This window comes from Convolutriloba macropyga, chromosome 1 (assembly GCF_964194025.1).
Source record: "Convolutriloba macropyga chromosome 1, txConMacr16.3, whole genome shotgun sequence".
NCBI lineage: Eukaryota > Metazoa > Xenacoelomorpha > Acoela > Convolutidae > Convolutriloba > Convolutriloba macropyga.
In genome coordinates this window covers 7,663,037-7,682,276 of record NC_134468.1, presented here as the reverse complement: position 1 = coordinate 7,682,276, position 19,240 = coordinate 7,663,037, and the positions used below count along the sequence as shown (strand labels likewise).

Genomic DNA, 19,240 nt, shown 5'->3' with positions numbered 1-19,240 from the left:
TTTTAGTGTTAGTCATGAAAACTACTGGTACAAACTCAAAAGACTGATTACATTAATTTATGCCTCAGTAGCATCCCACGAACCGTCTTATTGATGAAATTAAGTTATACATTAAATGGCACAAGAAGTACAGGAATTTTTTTTTAAAAATCGCAAAAACTTATTTAAAACAAATAGAGTAAAAGTTTTAAGACACTAGCTAAAAACTAAGAGTTAGCAATCTAAGAGTTCTGTTCTTAATAATGCTAATTGACAAGAAAACAACATGAACAACGCATACAGGCAAACTTCAAAATTTCTTTAATATTTTTGAAAACAAAGTTTTAAATCAAAGAAACATTTAGCTATGAAATAAAACAGTTCATTTGGCCATTAACAAGACTACGTGATAAAACAGCAGATTTGAAAATACGGGCAACCATCAAAATATTCCCGGTTTTATGACAGCAAATGGTTTCAAGCTCATAAAAAAGATTAGCGGCCGGTTCAGGGATTCAAGAATTGCAAATAGGCGCAATCAGAACACCCATGCAACATTTTAATACCTGGTATTTCAGACTAATTATAACACGGTTTAAATACAGGGCATCTAAAATGGCTTCATCGGTTAATCTCGCGTGTATTTTCGATTTCGTTTTCCGATATTGACTCTGCTTATTTTAGATTGCTTTGCTGTTTAAAAGTACTTTGAGCAGTATGAGCGAAGAATGAAACTAACCTAGAGAAGTCAAAAATATTTCACGGAAGACGTCGGAAAAAGGGGGCAAAATTGGGAAAAAACTAAATATATCTATTTGACGAAGTAAGCAAAAAATGCCAACAAAAAAGCCGGCTGAGAAGATGAGGGTTGCTGTTGATATTCAATAAAAATACATTTAGTAATATCCTATTGTTTATTTTCTATATTATTTGTGTTTTAAATATTTTTAAATGCATTTACATAATTTAGCCAATTAACATTCTTATTTAAATTTTCATATTTTTGGAACACTGAAGCTTGAAATGTGAAAAGCAAAGTAGAAGTGAAACATTTTTGAAAACATTAAACATCCGTATTTCTTGAGAAATTGGAAATTAAAAATGCTGTTTCCACAATCGATTCAGTTTTTCAAGGGATTTCATTGGTGGTTGGAGCAACAACTTTTTTCTTAATTTGAACACAATTGGATTACCTGTGAGCTTTCGGACGACACTGTTCTCGTCCTGAGCAGAGTCAAATTTCTCCCTGTACTGCTTCACCAGTGCTTCTGACTTCTGTAGACTGACTTTCAAACAGTTAATCTCACTGCTCATCTACAACACAACACAGCCGAATAGGGAAATGAAACATTCATATCTTTCTATAGATTTGAGAAAAAATGACGAAAACATTTCAGCCAGAAAAAAATTAGACAGAGCTTTCAGCTGTCTGCAAAAGTTGACGAATGTTTCAGGGTGAAAAAAATAAAAACGCTTCAAAAACCCGCCGCAGAAAAGTTTTACCGTTCTACAACTCTTGCGATTTAAAAGTTGAAACTCTACCAGCTAATATCAACAATTCTGAAAATCCACTAAGATTTTTGTTAAAACTTTTTAAAACTTTCATTGAACTATACACACCTTTGTAAATTGTGCCTCATAAGCTGCGTTCTGTCGTTTCGTCACAGACAGCTCGCTCTAAAATAAAAAACCGGTTACTCTACTAATTTTGCTGCCAAAAAGAAATCACACATTGAATGGGTTCAACAAGAACTCCCAAGAGAACCTTTGTATTTCCAAGAGAGTCCATTTCCTCCGTAAGGGAACTGACTTTCGCCTGAAACAAAAAACACTCAATTAAAACATTTCTCAGCCATTAATTACTTGAATTGAATGGAAAAAAGACACCAAATTCGGCGCTTTTCATTTGACTTTTAGTAGTGAACTGCCGCCGCTTGAGCTCAGCTGCTTGAAATGTTGAATGGGTGAGAAATTAAGATCGCTCAAAACGCAAAAAGTCAAGGGTGCAAAAGTCCCTCGGAAAGTCGAATAAAATGATCGAAAAAATTCATGAACAAATTTGTTACCCGTAAACTAATTATTCTTCAATTGGCTGCGATACTATTGTCGCCACCTGTTCTGGTTCAAGATTGATATAAACGTTAAAAATTTTACAGACCTCACTCCATGAACTTATGTCTGCTCAAAACAGTTTCGATGAATCGGACGATTAGAAGCTAGTGAGGCGCAAGGCTCTAAGAGAGCTGCTCAACCACTCAATGCTCAGTGAGTATTACATGTTATCCCGCTTTAGAGGACGAAAGTTTAGAAACGTCAGACGAAAAATCGGCAAAGCGAAAAATCACAAAAAAGGCCGCAGGAATATCATAATTGCCACAAACTAGGTTTGGAGTAATTATCCGCCTATTTATCAACCACTGCGTTTTCGACAAAAATTGCTCTCCCTTCATTTACTAAATCAATATACTGCTCAATGACACCACACAAAAAACTTTTTCAAAGGCAACAAAAATCTATTTCCATTAAATTTATTAATTACTTTCATCCTAATTTAGCCTAATTGTTGCGATAAACTTATTAAATAGAGATGTCAAATGAGACAGAGGCAAATGATCTTCCCAACTTGAGATTTCTAGATCAAACCCCTATTCTGAACAAACAGGACGCGAAGCGGGCCAAACCTGATTCAAGTCCAAGTTCAGATACCTTCGATGAAGATTTATTTTTATCTAAAATTGACAAAATGCTCGAAAGCCGTATCAGCAGCATCATTCCTGCTTGTATTAGTCAAATTATCACTCAAGTTCGAACGGAAATTCAAGTAGCTATTCCAAGTGCAGTGAAGCAAGCAGTAGAACAGGTCAAAGAGGAAATGAAAGCCGAAATTATCAAGCATATTGAGGACGACCTTTACTATCAAGAAGAGCGCTGCAATGTAGCAGCAATGTCCCAAGCCGAAACTGTTGAAAATTATACAAGAAGGGACAACATCCGTATTAGTGGCGTTCAGGAAGACTCAGATCATACTGGTAACCGAAACGTACCAGAGAAAGATTCCGTGACCATCAAAAAAGTTATTGAAGTTGCAACATCAATAGGAGTGGAATTCGACGAAAGGGACATCTCAACGGCACATAGACTCCCAGGCAGGAAAGCGGGTGAACGCGTTATTATTGCCCGTTTTGCTAGACGGTTGGTGAAAACACAGATACTCCGAAACAAAAAGAAGTTGTCGGAAGTTGGAAGTAATGTAAAAATCTTCGAAGACATATCACCTGCTAGAGCAAAGTTTCTGGCAATGATGAAAAAAGATCCTAGGGTTGAATCAGCCTGGACAAGGGAGGGCACAATTTTTTACCTATGGAAAGAAAACAAAAGAGTGTACAGAGTGTTTGATCTGCTTGAAGCAGCCAGGAACCTGAATTATAATTTTTCAGACTTTGTTAAATGTTTCCAACCATCCCATAGCAATATTTTTCCCACCTCCTCGTGCAGTGACTTCACCTAAATCTAAAACTTCAAATTCTTGTTCACTTACTATTCTACATTTAAACGTTCGCTCCTTAAAAAGACATATAGAGGACCTGGAAGCACTTGTACATAGTCTTGAGTCTCCACCTGATATTCTTTGCTTGACTGAAACTTGGCTATCTAAAAACGACGACCCAAAATCACTACTGGTAACTGGTTACCAAAATGTAGCTTCAAAAGTTCGTGACTCAAAAGGCGGTGGCATTATGATTCAACTAACAGCTAACTGCTCTATTCAAAAAGAACTGGATTGCGTGATCGAGGAGTCTTTATTTGCGACCATAGAAAAACAAGGTTACGAGTTCCAGCTAGTGGTAATATACAACAAACCAAGAGCCAATAAACTTGATTTTGTGGACTTAGTAGAAGAAGTTTTGGGACATTTAAATTCCAAATGCTTGCCAACTGTAATATGTGGGGATATTAACATTGATACGATGAAACAAAATTTGCTCAGGAAAAAATATAAAAACGCCATTCATTCAAATGGTTTTTTTATAACACCCAATAAACCCACCCGTGTTACAGAAAAATCAGCAACTTGCTTAGACCACTTAATTTTTCAAAATTTGATTGGGGATGTTCACATACTTGAAAATCAAAGCTTTTCAGACCATTTTCCTGTTACGTTGAAGTGGATAGTGAAAGCAAATGACCTGGAAAGCAAAATTGTAAGGGATACATTATTTCTTCGTAACTGCAGTATTGTTGAAAAATACTTATCTGCCTTGAGTCACGAACTTTGTAACGTTTTTTCAGCACACAGTGGTTGTGCAAATTCATGCTTTAGTGCCTTTCATCACATTTTTCTAACCGTTACTGAGCAGTACGCTCCACTAAAGCGTATCACCCCGCACAATCGAAATTCTACACCTAAATGGTTCGACAACAAAATAAAAAATATACGTACGCACCGGAATCTTATTCACAGGAAATGGAAAGCAGACAAGTCAAATGGCTCTCTGCGCAAGAAGTTTACAGATATTAGAATTCATTTGGAAAAAAGTATTAAAACCGCGAAAAAGGTTTATTATCGAAACATGTTCGAAAAATGTATCGGAGACTCAAGACAAACATTTAAACTTTTAAATGAGCTGTCAGGAAAACATTTGGTAAATAATACAGCTCCAAAGCTTTCCTCGTGCATGTCGGATACTGCACCTAACTCATCTAATCTTCAAGTAGCTGACAAATTTAATGAGTTTTTTGCTAGTATTGGCAAAAATATTCAGCGTAGTATTCCTTCCGAGGCAGTCACACCCCTGACTGATGTTAATATGACATTGAGAGTATATCCAGTTTCTGATACTGAAATAAGTGCAATTATTGATTCACTTCCGGACAAATCTTCATCCGGTGAAGATGAGATTAGTAATATTGTAGTGAAGACAACAAAATCTGTTGTCACGAAATACCTCACATCGTTAATTAATCAATCATTTCGTGAAGGAGTTTTTCCCACTGAGCTCAAAAAAGCAAAAGTCATTCCATTGCATAAAGAGGGATCAAGACTAGAAGAGAACAATTATAGTCCAATTTCTCTGTTAAATGTTTGGAGTAAAATATACGAGCGGGCAATGTTCTCTAGAATTTACGAATACCTGGAACATTTTAATCTTCTCTATCGCAAGCAATTTGGTTTTCGCAAAAAGCATTCCACCATAGATGCATTGGCAGAATTAACTGAAAGAATAAGAGTAGGCCAATTCAAAGTTGTCAACTTTTTTCTGGATCTACAGAAGGCATTTGATACACTAGATCATCAAATATTGCTCCGTAAGCTCGAAAGTTATGGTATTCGTCATAAGTGCCTAGAATGGTGTAAAAGCTATTTATCAAATAGAACTCAGAGAGTTTTCGTGGCCGGTGTGACATCAACTTCGTTAAATATAACTTGTGGTGTCCCTCAGGGCTCCATACTTGGACCACTGTTGTTTTTAATTTATATAAACGATTTACCAAGAGTGTGTAATCAACTTAGTGTCCATCTTTTTGCTGACGACACCAACCTTTGCAGTTTAGGTTGCTCAAGAATAGCTATCCAAGATGATTTAGATAGTGTAGCCGCTTGGTTAAATGCAAATAAACTTAAGCTCAATATGCTAAAAACGGTTCAATTAAATTTAAAAACAAGTGCTTCCAGTGAGCGATTCCACATCGCATCAGAAGAAATTAAATTGGAACCATCATGTAAATATTTAGGCGTAGTAGTTGATTCAAAGTTGTTGTTTAGCTCTCATATAGATCTTGTCATAGGAAGACTTAGTAGGCAATGTGGTATAATATCAAAATTAAGACACTTCGCTCCAAGGTACCAGTTAATAGAATATTACAAGAGTATCATATGCCCTATCATACAATATGGAATTTTGGTGTATGGATGCTCTAGCTTCACGTCTTTAGCTCCAATCCATCTGCTACAGAAGAAAATTCTTAAATTAATTTACTTTAAGAGTCGGTTCGATCAAAGCGAAGATCTATTCTGTGCAAACAAAATTCTAACAGTTTTTGAATTACATGTATATGAGCTGCTTAAGTTTGTTTTAAAATCGATTAACAGTTTCCATGCCGAAGACTATCTAAACAGTATGTTTCAGTTTGAAAGACATTTTTTAACGACAAGACGAGCAAAACACATGTTACTAAACGTGCCGTTATGCAGATCTAAATTGGAGCAAAATTCAATAAGTCGTCGGGCTTCAACATTATTCAATGCTTTGAAAATTCAAGGACTCTTGCCTGACTCTATCGGGAGCTCAACCTATAGCCAAATATCAATGACCTATCATAATTTAAAAGAATCTTATATTCTTGGAAATGAGGTCCTCATTCGAAAAGTGTTTTTCTGCTAAATTTCCAGAACCCTGTAATTCTAGATGCTTTCTTTACAAAATAACAAAAATCTACGCAAAAATTGTGGCGGTGCCTTCGTAGAAGGCACCGCGATTCGTTTTTTGCTGTCAAAATTTGATTTTTCTAAATTCTAAAGATAGTTTTTAACAATGTTTTTTCAATTCGAGTCTTTTTTTATATAAAGAACTTATTTTTCTCTTCTTTTCAATGATTGGCGAAGTCTGGATGTTCGCTTGTGCATGCAAAAATATGCCATAGAAGAGGGCATCTAGTAGTGAATTGTTCAAAGTTACCTTTTAAGTTCTGTGTTACGTTTTTGAATCATTGTTAAGAAATGAAAAAAATTTTTTTTGAAAAATGTTAATAAGTTTATCATCTATGTTGTATACATCTGGGCAAGCTGTGAAGTAGGTCAAACGACCTCGTTGCGTGTCCTTTCCTTGCTTGAAGATAAATAATACTATGCTGATCGTTCTGCTGTACTTTGCTATTCTATTGTAAACTTCGTTGTTTTTTTTCCACTAAATCTATGCTGTTCTGTATTTATACTATACAAGCGAGGATAAATTAACTCTCTCTCTCTCTCTCATCCACCTGACGTTTCAGTTTTTAGTTTGAAGTAACATAGCCGGCCAATTGCCGGAAAATAGCCGCTGGTGGCCTTCCATTGAATTTAAATAACTAAATAAATAAGACAGACAGATTGACCACCAGTCCTTTAATAGACCAATGCTGTCTCAATAAACACGTGTTACGCGCAATTACTTTTTTAAGGGTTTGAGTTACAATAGTAAACATAAACCGACTAATGTCGGAAGAATTGCTCTCGAACGACAGGCGTGTGGAAAAACATTTGACCCCACCGGAATTGGACCCATTGACCTCCAGCTTCATAATCTTATGCACTACCGACTGTGCTATATGGCCCCTATTTTTCCTATGCTGCAACACTTTATAATAGCATCAAGCTTTACTTCGGAGTGAGAGCAATAGAGATCACTCAAAAACGATGAACGAAAGCGTGAAAAATTCACATAGAAAACGGTACAACGAAAAATTTGCATAAAAAAGACCAACAAGTTTACAATAACAAGCGTAACGAAGGTCTATCCGCGGTCGCCACCCGACCGCACATCAAAGATAATGACCCACCAAACAACCGATTTCTGGACCAATGAGTTTTTTTGACCAATAATTATAAAACTGTCGGCTAAATTTCTCTTTTTTCCTGGTCGGCTAAACGCCCTGTCGGCCAATTTTCCTAGCACCGGTGTTTCTGGACCAAAATTACAAGGTCTGGGATCAATTAGTTCGAGCGCACAAAAGTCTGGAGAATGGTCTGATTTTGGTCTGAGTAGTGGTCACTTCCGTCCGGGAAGGTCTGATTGATCACAGACAATTTCGAACACAGCTCGGGCATAGACGAGGTTGAGCGCACATTAGTCTGGTCAGGGATTACATTGGTCTGGAACGGTCCGATCAGAGGTCACTTCCGTCTGGCACCTCAACCTGGGTCATTTTACGAAAATTGCCAGTTATGCAGTTTTCATTTTTGGCTGTCAGCTAAACTCCCCTTAGGCCAATATCTCGTCCACCATTAGCATTATGTATAGTTGTAACGAAAACATACAGAAATCAGCAAACAGTGTCTGGACCAAAAAGGTCGATCCGTTTATAAGGAGACACTCTTTTTTTCTACTAATTTTCACGTCGGCTAATATTCCAGACACACTCAAAAACTACAACTGCACACAGAATAAAATTGGCAAATTTAACTCGTAGGAGCCTGGATATTTTTGTTTTGGCTGTTAAAATATATACCAACATTCATGTTTAATTAATTTGTAGTGGTGACGTTCAACTATGCCGACGTAATACTTTGCCGATTATAAGAGTGCCGAAAATTTATTCAAACAAATTGGCGGCTAAAATAGTAAAGCGTCTCAGCCAATTAAATTAATTGACCACAAGAACTTAATCACTTTCTCAGCCAATTACGTAGCAACCTGCTAATAAAGAATGCTAAAACTTGTTGAATCGCGCAGGGCGGGCTGCAAAAATTTAGAAAATGAAGGATACCGATTTAGAAAGAATAAATCAGTGCAATCAAAAATTTACTGGAAATGCGTTGAAAATGAATGTTTCTCCACGAATACAACTAATTTACAATTAACTAGCCTGGTTAATTTACCTTCAAATCATAATCATCCTCCTAAGGGAAGTGAAGCAAAACGAGATGCACTTAAGCAAAAAATTATTCAATCGGTTCAGAAAGACCCTACAAAAAATTTTGCGGAAATTTATGAAAACATTATTGAAGATGTTCCCGAAAACGACAAAAATACTATTCCACGATTTGACCATATACGCCAAACGTTATATTACCACCGCAAAAGTCAACTACCGTCAATACCCTATCGAGTTTCGAATACCCTACCGTCAATACCCTATCGAACTTTACCGGTTCATGGAACGAAACAACAACCGGAAAACAATTTCTGTTGGAGAAAAGTGACTTGTTCGGTATTGTTATTTTTTCTACCAGCTTTTTTTATCGAAAACTTGACAGAATGTGAAACAATTCTCAGTGATGGTACTTTTAGAACTGCACCTGTACCGTTCAAGCAAATTTACACTATATTTGGCGAGTTCAACAGACGAAAAAATCCTTTAGTTTTTGCTTTCTTGAAAAATAAGGAGACAACGAGTTACCGTTATGTTTTGCAAGTAATTGCGGAAAAAGCGATCAGTCTTGGTAAAATTTTTTCGGCCGGAAAATTTTTTGTGCGATTATGAGAAAGGTGTTATAAAAGCGGTGACTGAAGATTTTCCGGATTCAACTTTATGTGGTTGTCATTTTCATTATAGTCAGTCATTATTCAGAAAAATTCAAAAATTTCATATGGCGGGAGATTACATAAGCAACCCAAGTTTATCAAAATTTTTTCGTAGATTATTCTCTTTGCCTTACATTCCAATTGGTTTGGTTCGGACAAATTACCAACGAATCAAATATGACAGAAGGACCCTTCTGTTGATCGGAATATACCCTGGTTTATCCATTTTTTTATTATTTCGAAAAACCCTGGCTTGATGGACATTTTCCTACAAAAATGTGGAATTTGTTTAACAGAGCAGAATCTTTCGCAACTACCAATGCTTGTGAGGGATGGAACAACAGGTGGAATCGAAAAATTGGTTGAAATCATCCTAATTTTTGGGTAGCTGTCAGAAAATTGAAATCAGAAGAAAAAATAGCTAAATTATCGCTCAAATCATATCTGAGAGAAGAGGAGCCACCTCATCAAAGCGCCAAATACAAACGAAAACAGTCCCAAATTCGAGCTTTAAAAAATTCTTACGCCTGTGGGAATAGAACTCTTGAAAATTATTGGGGAACTCTGTGTGAACTTATGGATATTTATTGAAAATAAAAATTTTCGGCACTCTTGAAATAAAATTTCTTTTCGGCACTCTTGAAATCTTTTTTCTGTTTCGGCACTCTTATACGTCGGCATAGTATTACGTCGGCATAGTTGTACGTAATCATTTAAAGTATATGCGTAACTTTGGCCACCGTATTGCCCGACAGGGCGTTTAGCCGACAACGAAAAAATGAGAAATTTAACCAATAATTTAAGTAAAATGAGCGATAAAATTTATTCTGAAGACAAATATACCGCAGTTTTTTCATCAACTAGTGTAACGAAGCTCTATCCGTGGTCGGACCGTAGTTTACCGCCATCTGGCCATGCCTCGCGGGCCATGGCCATGCCTCAGCGGCCCGTGGGACTTGATATGAATCTATCACAACCGATCTACTGATTTATGGACCAATGAGACCTTTATGACCAATTATGATACAATTGTCGGCTAAATTTCTCATTTTTTCTTGCCGGCTAAACGCCCTGTCGGCCAATTTTCCTAGCACCATGCGTAACATATTGATGGCTTCAAATGCAGATAAATGTACGAGAACAGAATGAAATGACTTAAAACACAATAATTGAACTCTCGATTGCTATGAACTTCGTTCAAGATCAATTAAACACCTGAATAACTGCTCAAATATGCTTCTACCTTGAGCTTGGCTGCATCATGTGTGAGCTGCTGATTTTCTTGTGTCATTTGGACTATGGTGGACTGAAGTTGGTCAGTGGCGGCCTGTTTGATTTGCATGGAACTCATCTCTTCCAGAAGACGCACATTCTCACTCTCTTGATGATTCCTCGCCTGCTCCGCTTTCGCAAGTTCCAACTAAACCGCAATCATTAACGTTATAAATTTCAAGAGAGAAGCATTTAAAAAAAACCAAAGAAATACCAAGATGCGGAGAAGAATAACTCAATGGTAAAAAGCCCAAAATTGAAAAATGGCTACCGTTGAATACATTTTCTAGACCTACAGAATTGAAACAAAGATTTCAAAATCCCGAGAAAGAATATTTAGACAGAATGTGAGCAAAGACTAACAAGATGTGAAACATACTTCAAAATACGAGCAGTTGACGCGGATATTTGGGTCCTTCTCATCATAGCCCCTCTACGAAATCTATTCCCCCGTTATGGTATAATTAGCAATGATGGTGGGCTATAGGTTATATGACAACTGTGCTGTGCGGGGGGGGGGGCTATAAAGGGAAAGACCTGGATATTCAAATACTTGAAGTTTAAGAGAGCGACAAACCTTCGTCTCTTCAAGAGAGTACTCCAGCTTCAGTCTCTGCGAAGAGAGCTGATCAACTGTTTTGTTCACTTCTGTCAGCAGATCCTCTTTATCTTGCATCGCTTTGTCCTGTATACGCCTCAACTCCTCGCACTCCGTCCTGGCTCTCTTCGCTTCAGCGTCTTTCTGTCGCATTTGGTCTCTCAACTGCGCATTATCAGTCGCATGTTGTCGCTCATAGTCCGACATCTGACAACCCAACTCAGCGATTTGTTCCTGGAGTTTGCGTGTTTTGAACCTCTCAGCGTCCACGGCTGCTGGACTCACTGCCTCCCGTTGTTTTTCAAGAGCGGTTTCGAATTGTCGTTGCATCTCTTCTTTCTCTTTTTCGTGTTCAGTTTGCCATTTCTCAGATTGTTCAGTGGTCGATCTCAACGAAGACTGCAATTCTTCCACTTGAGCTTTGAATGACTTCACTTTTTCCTAGAAATGGGGAACCAATGTCAGTGTGCAATTATCTAAGGCAAATTAGTTTCAATATTGAGAAACATAGCCGGCAGATTGCCGGAAAATATCCGCGATAGACGCTTGTGGCCTTCTATGAATTGAAACAACTAAAGAAACAAGATAGGCAGATTGACCAAAAGTCCTTTAGTAGACCACTAGATTTTTTGGGTTAGATACGTACTGTCATTTTATGATTCACATAAGGTCTATAAGGAAAAAGCAAAAAGCTTTTTCAAAATTGATTTTCGAAATGAAAAACTCAAGACTAATATTCTAGAATTAGGGCATATAAGTTTGGCACTACTTAGATGCACACTATTGATCTTTAACTAGTAAATGTTCATAAAATAGAGTTCCATAATTGAGTTCAGAAGTCATTTTTTAATGAGGTAAGTCACGCCATCGACCTAAAAGCAGAAATGACGTCACGCAGACAAATTTTAACTGCAAAGCAGTAGAAGTCACTGAAGTCATTGAAAAAGTCAGGTTAAGACGAAAATCTGTTAAACGAAGAAAACATAGCAGGACAAGTCCTAACGTACAATTCAAAGAATTTTAATTGACTAAATAAAACATAGCCGGCAGATTGCCGGAATAGCTGCGAAAGAATAGACCTGCGTGCCATATAATAGAGATAGAAACAGATACAGATCTAAATTGAAAAAAAAATCGAAGCCGCTCAAAAAACTAGGCTAAAAAACATTCAGCGATAAATCAATAAAGGTTTTAAAAATTCATTCCACAGAAGCCTCTTATTAGGGACCTTTACTGCACATATGAGTTCCTTTGACCTTAAACAAATTCAAATTAAACCTAGGTTTTAAAGTGCAAAAGTCATTTTATTGAGTGAGGTAAGTCACGTATGATCAAAATCTAATCACGCAAATAACCTAAAAACTTTCGCTAAAGCGAGTGAGAAATGACGTCGCGAGCGCAAATGCCGTTAGTGAGAGGAAGAAGTCATTCAGAAAATTTGACTTTTTCAGCTTTGCTGTGTGAACAAATGTAAAACGAAAAAAGAGCGTCAGACGACGAAACAAAAAAAAACCAAGAGCACCGCAATATAGCTACGCTCAGCTTACAGCTTCGCAGCTATAAAAACTAGACCTAGAACGGACTACGAGTAAATTGGGAAAACCATTTCTGAAAAAAATCAGATAAAAAACCAAACAGAAAATCAATATCAAAATGCCGCATGTTAACAAAAAACCACTAGCGAGAAAAGGAAATTTAGGTCAAACAAAAAACTAGGCCTAGAATGAACAATGAATGGATTGGAAAAACCAATCCAAAAAATCGGGAAAAAAAGTAAAAATCAAAGTGGAATGGCCGCATGTGAACAAAAACCACTGGCGAGAAAGCGAATTTTTGTTCAAACACCGTTTTCTATCTCTACTTTAAAATTAGAGCGAAATTTCACGCCGCAAAACCACTCGCTTTTTCGCTCCACTTCCTGTTTCGGCGTGACCAAAATCACTCCAATTTGACTTCAAAATTCATGAAAATGTGTGAACAGATCTTTAAAAAAAGACAGCGCCCCAGTACAATTCAAATTCTTTGAATTGTAAAAAAAATGGGAGCGCAATAATACTCGTCTGGAATTGCTGACGCGGCTATTAAACAATCCATTTCGTCCACAAATCTGTCATAAAGTCGTGTTAAAAGTTATCAATTTTGGAGCTTTCATTTGTTAAAAATTTGAATAAGAAGTTGTCGTTTTGATCAATGGCCAATTTTCAGTAATTAATTTAGAAACAGTCGATTGCTTTGTTTTACAGTGACACGTTACCTCAGCCCTTTATTACTTCCGAAGTTTGACTTTCGATGTACCAGAGAGGGCTGAGATAACGTGATAATATAAAATAAAGCATTTGATAGTTACTAAATTAAGCAGTGAAAATTGATCATTGATCATAAACGACGACCTCATATTCAAATTGTTAAGAAGCGAAAGCTCCAAAAACAGTAAGAGCCGAGCAGAAATGTGTAAATTACTCCTCATAGACGACGCCTATCAACAGCTCGCGAAATATAAAGTGGCTTTTATATGGTACTCATTTTTTCGAGAGATATTTCTTTGTTTAGACAGCAGCTCTCACCTCTTGCTCCTCTAGCAGCCGTGTTTTCTCCTTCAGCTCAGTCTCCATCGCCAGGTAGTCCTTCTTCCACTGGACTAGTGCCCCGTCAATCAAAGAGCGCTCACTCAACAGCTCCCCCACTTTACTCCCATTGGTCTCTGAATGTAAACAGAATGTAAGGCAAAGAAGTCAAGATTTTCACAAAAGGCAAAAAAATTAACAGCAATTGAATGACCAAGGCATATTTAACTCTCTAACTAGTAACGAAAAAAAAACCGCATTGACAAAGAAATAATGCATTAAAAAACATTTATCCCTTATATTCTCCCCCCTTTTAAGTCGAATTCATATAAGAACTCAAAGTGAATCAAAACCTCATACATAAAAACATGAGAACTTTTAGGATCTTGGCCTTTCTCTCAAAGAACAATCTTGGAAAGAAAAGCAGAAAAATTAAAAGCAGCCACCATATTGAATGAAATTAGCCGAAATTGAAGTAATGGTTTTACGTGCCTCTGCTTGAAGTCAGTGAGAAATTTTGGCGTTTATCGAGAACCGCGAAGCGGTTCGAGGTATCAAGAAAAACTTTCAAGTCACTTCTGCAGAGTCAAGTAACCATGCTTAAAACACGAAACGGGCACGTTTTAAAACTTTGATTACAGTCACGAAACAGAACGTTGATTAAAACACATGAACTCAAACACTAAGTAGGAACTTCTGGCATTGCAGACTTTTGTCATTTTATGATGTGCACGTTATTGTTTTAAATCCTTGATCTGCAATTGATTGGAAAGACTCAAACACAAAAGAAGTATAGGTTACATTAATGAGATGCATGAAGTCACTGAGCTGAGAAAATCTGGTAATAATCGAGAAGTGAGTGCGTAGCAACCTATCATCCAGAAGTTCAAAGCGACTTTAGCAGAGTCACTTAACCAAGCTTGAAACAGAAACTTAGCAATTTTTAAAATATCGGCAGTTTTGAAACGTGGCTTTGTATATAAGAAAATCTGGAATCTGGCACTGCTGGAAAGCCTGTTGTTCAAATGCTAAGACCTAAGTGCTAAGAAAAATGATAAGACCTAACTGACAAAGGAACAATAACAGCAGAAAAAAATGCGGACGGAACTTAAAAATTATATTAGATTTTCTGAAAACAAAGACGCCGAAGATATTAAGTAAAAGCTGCATTTTAAGGAATTCAAACAGTGGATTCTGTACGCCATTAAAACACATGCACCAATTGTATTTGCGAAAAAAGAACTTTGAGAAGAGAAATTGCCGTACGTAAAAAAACAATCGAACACCGATACTCGCACCTGAAGAAGCCTACTCGACTTCGCTCCCTTTACTGTTTCGATTTGACTAAAATCACCATTAAAATTTGACCTCTAATTCATTAAAATCATCTAAGCGTGAACACGTCTAAAATTATACCGAGACGTACCGGAATATAATTAAGATACACTATGGTACCAAAAAGCTACGTACGCCTGAAGATTTTTCAAAAAGCATTGTAAACATCAAATGCATTTTAGAGTTCAAATTTGTTCTCTAATAACACGTCATTACACATTTAGCTTTTTTAACGTCTAACACACGCTTTGTAAAGTTTTCATACATGTGTCTCAGGCCATGACATCGGTGTCTTTCGTTCCAAATTTCTGGCACTTTCTTTTAAATTGTCCCAAAAAACTGTCTGTTTTCGTAATCACTGCTTCAAATCGCTCATAATTTTACAGCAGGATTCAGAGCTGGCTGTATGCCAGCCATTCCTTTTAGTCATGCAAACAAATATCCACAATCTTCGATTTATGCACAGGAGCATTAATTTGCTGAAAATTAATAATCTGAAATGAAATCCTTTTTTCTTCGTAATTAATCAAAATTAATATAACCGACAGAAATTTCAGTACCGTTCTTGGAAGAATTCGAACAATTCCGTCACTGGAGATAAGGACTCTAGTTTCATCAGTAAAAAAACATACCATCATCAAGAAAGGCTTCTTGAGCATATTGATATACTATTTCGAAAGAAAAAACTGGCTTCTTTAATCAAACTGACATTTTTGAATCATTTCTAAAAAAATTCGATATTTTTTGCGAACTCGTCTACCTGTATCATAGCGAGAGAGCGCGATTAAGAACCGCCCTTCATACCATTAACTGTCTCCAAAAACAAATTTGGTAAAACGCGCTCTTAGGGTATAGTAAGGCTTAAGGCTCTAAAAGAACTTAATAGCGAGCGTTACCTCTGAGCGCTACCTGTTTATCCCGTTTTTGGATACGAAAAGTCAAATGGGTCAGACAAAAAATTGGTCAGGCGAAAAATTGCATGAAAAAACAGGACTAATATAATTGCTACAAACTTCGTTTGAGATCAGTTGGCAAACAGAACAGAATATTCATCATTAGAAAATAAATATCACCTTTCATAAAAATGACTTTCCGACAAAGTGAAAAAAGCGGCAAAACTCAAAATACATCAACAATCTTTTAAAATAATTGCTGTATTCAGAAAACAAATTGGCAGCTTAAACTGATTTCCTGCGCTATTTTAAAAGCAAAATGAAATTGTAAAAAAGCACATTAAAATTTAAAAAAAAAATAAGAAAGAAAAATCTGGGTAAACCTGAGCGATTCCGCCAGCGATATAATTTTTTTGTATTTTGAAACAATTTAACGAATGAGACATTCTGATAACTGCCAAGGTACCAGCACCTCAACTACTCTTTAGGAGGACGATCGGCGAACAAAATTTTCTAGTGACAAAAAAAGATGTTAATCGAAAAAATGAAACATCGCAATTTTTACTTTTTTCACCTCTGAAAAGGTGATTACCAATTGTTGAACAATGTACAATATACTGACCACTGCTATGTAGACAGAATACAAAACTGGTTAGCAACTGGCATGAGAAAACAAATTAAAAACACAAAAATAGCTCAAAACATTGCGAAAACTTCTATTTTTGCATTACTTTCTCGAAAATATTTGCTTTCTCGAATAAAAATCAATTTTAAAGTTTTTTTTAAAGACGCCCAAAAAAATTTAAATTTTTCTTTTAAAGTGCTTTGATAAAATGTGACTGACAGCCTTGAACATTTATTTGATTTAATATTTGGGGAAGTTATAAGGTCTTGAGAGGGGGTATAACTTGGTCAAAACAGTATTTCGGCGTATATCGTTCAGTATTTCTGAGCTAAGAGTTTATTTTTGAGACACTTTCACTCATGAGAAACAATTTGCTTTCCCGACTATTGGAATTTGAGCTAGTTGTAAAAACCAACATCAAATTGCGGAAGTTGCCACTTTGAAGTTAGCAAAACGGCCGTAGCAAACCGCGGTCAATTTGCTTAAATTCTTTTAGTCTATCAAATGACCATCGTGGCTCTATGATTGCTGTTTTCACAGAAATTTATTTTCACAGAACGGGAATTTTTTTGTTGGGGGGGGGGGGCAGAAGTTGCAAATTATTCGGAGCTGCCCTTTTTGTCAAAGACGAGTATGGCGAATTCTTATTCTAATTTTTTCGCTGTAATAGACAAACATTTTGGTCCCTCGGCCGTTGATTAAGATATTCGACCTTTGAGATATAGTAAAAACTATTGTAAAAATTTAATGAAATCAAAACAAATCAGAGTGCCGCCGGCGAACAAAAACAACTAGCTGAAAAATTTGCCTTAAAAGATCTTGAAAAAACAGCGCCGCAATGCAACTCAGAGAATTGCCACGGCACTAACAATTTTTCTTTAAAAAAGCTCAACGCCTAAATACTATCCGTTTGAGTAGCTGATGGCTGTTAATCAAGTCATGGGCAGCTAAAATCAAGAGCTATTAATAAAGATCAAACAATCGAAAAGAATTGCCAAGGACTACAGAAACTGTCGGAAATAACCGTTCAGTTCATATGAAGAACGAGCTGAACATAACCGACTGAAGTCGGGCGAATTGCTCTCAAACGACCAATTGGCGTCGTCAGTAGCTAGCCAGTTTAGTGAGGCTAGCTTCAACACAATTGAAGCGGCGTGAGGTGAGCGCGGAGTTGGGTGCACCTGGGGGCTGATGGGGGGTGGGGACAACGGTGTTGGGGTGTGGCCACACGGGCCCCTTACGGCAAGTGAGGAGGGTTGATGTGGGGGGGGGGGGGGGGGTGTCAACCTCTAAGCACCGCCCTTCACATCATAAGTCTAAAAAAAGTTTCTGTGAATCGCATACTTGGGGACTAGCAAGCTGGAAGACTCTAAGAGCACTTAATACCCGCTGGGCGCTACCTGTTTATCCCGTTTTTGAGGACGAAAAGTCAAATGGGTCAGGCGAAAAATCGCATAGAAAAGATCAACAGGACTAATATAATTGCTACAAACTTCGTTTGAGAGCAATTAATAAATGAACAGACTAACCAGCTTCCTGTCGCAGTCCTTTCAGAGCATCCTCCGACTCCATTCGCAGCCTCCTTTCGTCCTCTACTTCCGTGCGTAGTGCGAGACACTCACGCTTCAATGCTGCATACTCACTGTCCAACTCCTTTACCTTGAACAGAAGTTTGTTCAGTCAAGAGATTTCAATCCATACATTCGAATCTACTATTTCAAATCGCCGTTTAAGGCCCCCAATTACAATTTATAAATAGTTATAAAGCACACAGCTCAGCAACAAAAAAAAACACGTGCAATCGAGGGGCGTCAAGTTTCAGGTCACCAAAGCTACTTGGGGGGGGGGGGGGGGAGCTGAGCACATTATTTTGCTGACACCGGTTTAAAATCAGTCAACATGAAAACCCTCTGGAAAATCCTGAGTAGCAAACCATTCTTTTCCACTCTGTCACTCAGACAGGCTTCAAAAGCAATCTCTGTTCAATAGCAATGCATGGAATAACAATAGCAACGCATAAAAGTATAGGTAACGTGACTCTGCTTGAAGTCATTGAGAATTTCTGGTGTAGCCTCGTATAACTTCAAAAAGTCACATAACCCTGCTTAAAACACCCAACCTGCACGTTTTAAAATGACGAAAATCAATGGAAGTCAACTCCTGGCTACGGATATAGGAACATCTGGCATTTTAACTTCTGGCACTGCAGACTTTCGACATTTTATAACATTTTGATTGTACAAATGCTCACAACCCACTTGAAAACAATTTATTATAACGTGCACTTGTGTTTTAAGGAAGTGTATAAAGGGACAAGTAGGGGAATGCAAAGAGGAGGAACTGCAAAACGCGAAATCTATTTGTATGCTGAAATTAAAATATATGATATGATAGAACTTGTGTCAAATTCCACGTCAAATTTCAGGTTCACGTCATCCAGGCAGGTCAATAGTCACGTCAAAAAAATCTGTATTAACATTTAGAGCCATATTCTAAATATTCCTTCTCGAGTGCAATTGCTTAGAATTAACTATCCTGTTTTTAATCGACCGATTACGATCAGCAACATCAAGTCAAAATTCCTGGACAAAATTTAAAAAACATACCCGGCAGATTGCCGGAAAATAGCCGCCGCTGATTCCCATATCAACAAAAATTGATTTTTGTATAAAATCATTTTTAAGTGCGATTTATTTTGATGTCATTTCGTAATTGAACATACTCCTGTTTCTCAGTGAGAGGCTACAGGAACT

At 37.1% G+C, this 19,240-nt stretch overlaps 2 protein-coding genes across 3 annotated transcripts in view; one reads left to right on the top strand and one right to left on the bottom strand.

Annotated features, from left to right (window-relative positions):
• The window catches only part of LOC142334689 (uncharacterized), a 293,593-nt gene that overhangs the window by 7,821 nt on the left and 266,532 nt on the right, over positions 1-19,240 (bottom strand). For both annotated transcript variants that reach the window (XM_075382926.1, XM_075382935.1), the window contains 7 exons: positions 18,017-18,146; positions 13,635-13,771; positions 11,050-11,511; positions 10,444-10,620; positions 1,745-1,795; positions 1,600-1,656; positions 1,173-1,293 (listed from right to left, as the gene is read on the bottom strand). In XM_075382926.1, the coding sequence (XP_075239041.1) occupies positions 1,173-1,293; positions 1,600-1,656; positions 1,745-1,795; positions 10,444-10,620; positions 11,050-11,511; positions 13,635-13,771; positions 18,017-18,146 (1,135 nt within the window). The remainder of the gene's footprint in view (positions 1-1,172; positions 1,294-1,599; positions 1,657-1,744; positions 1,796-10,443; positions 10,621-11,049; positions 11,512-13,634; positions 13,772-18,016; positions 18,147-19,240) is intronic.
• LOC142334701 (ATP synthase peripheral stalk subunit F6, mitochondrial-like) overlaps positions 2,547-19,240 on the top strand; it is a 117,357-nt gene continuing 100,663 nt past the window's right edge. Inside the window, exon 1 of the mRNA XM_075382948.1 lies at positions 2,547-2,565. The gene's annotated coding sequence lies outside the window, so the exon portion shown is untranslated. The remainder of the gene's footprint in view (positions 2,566-19,240) is intronic.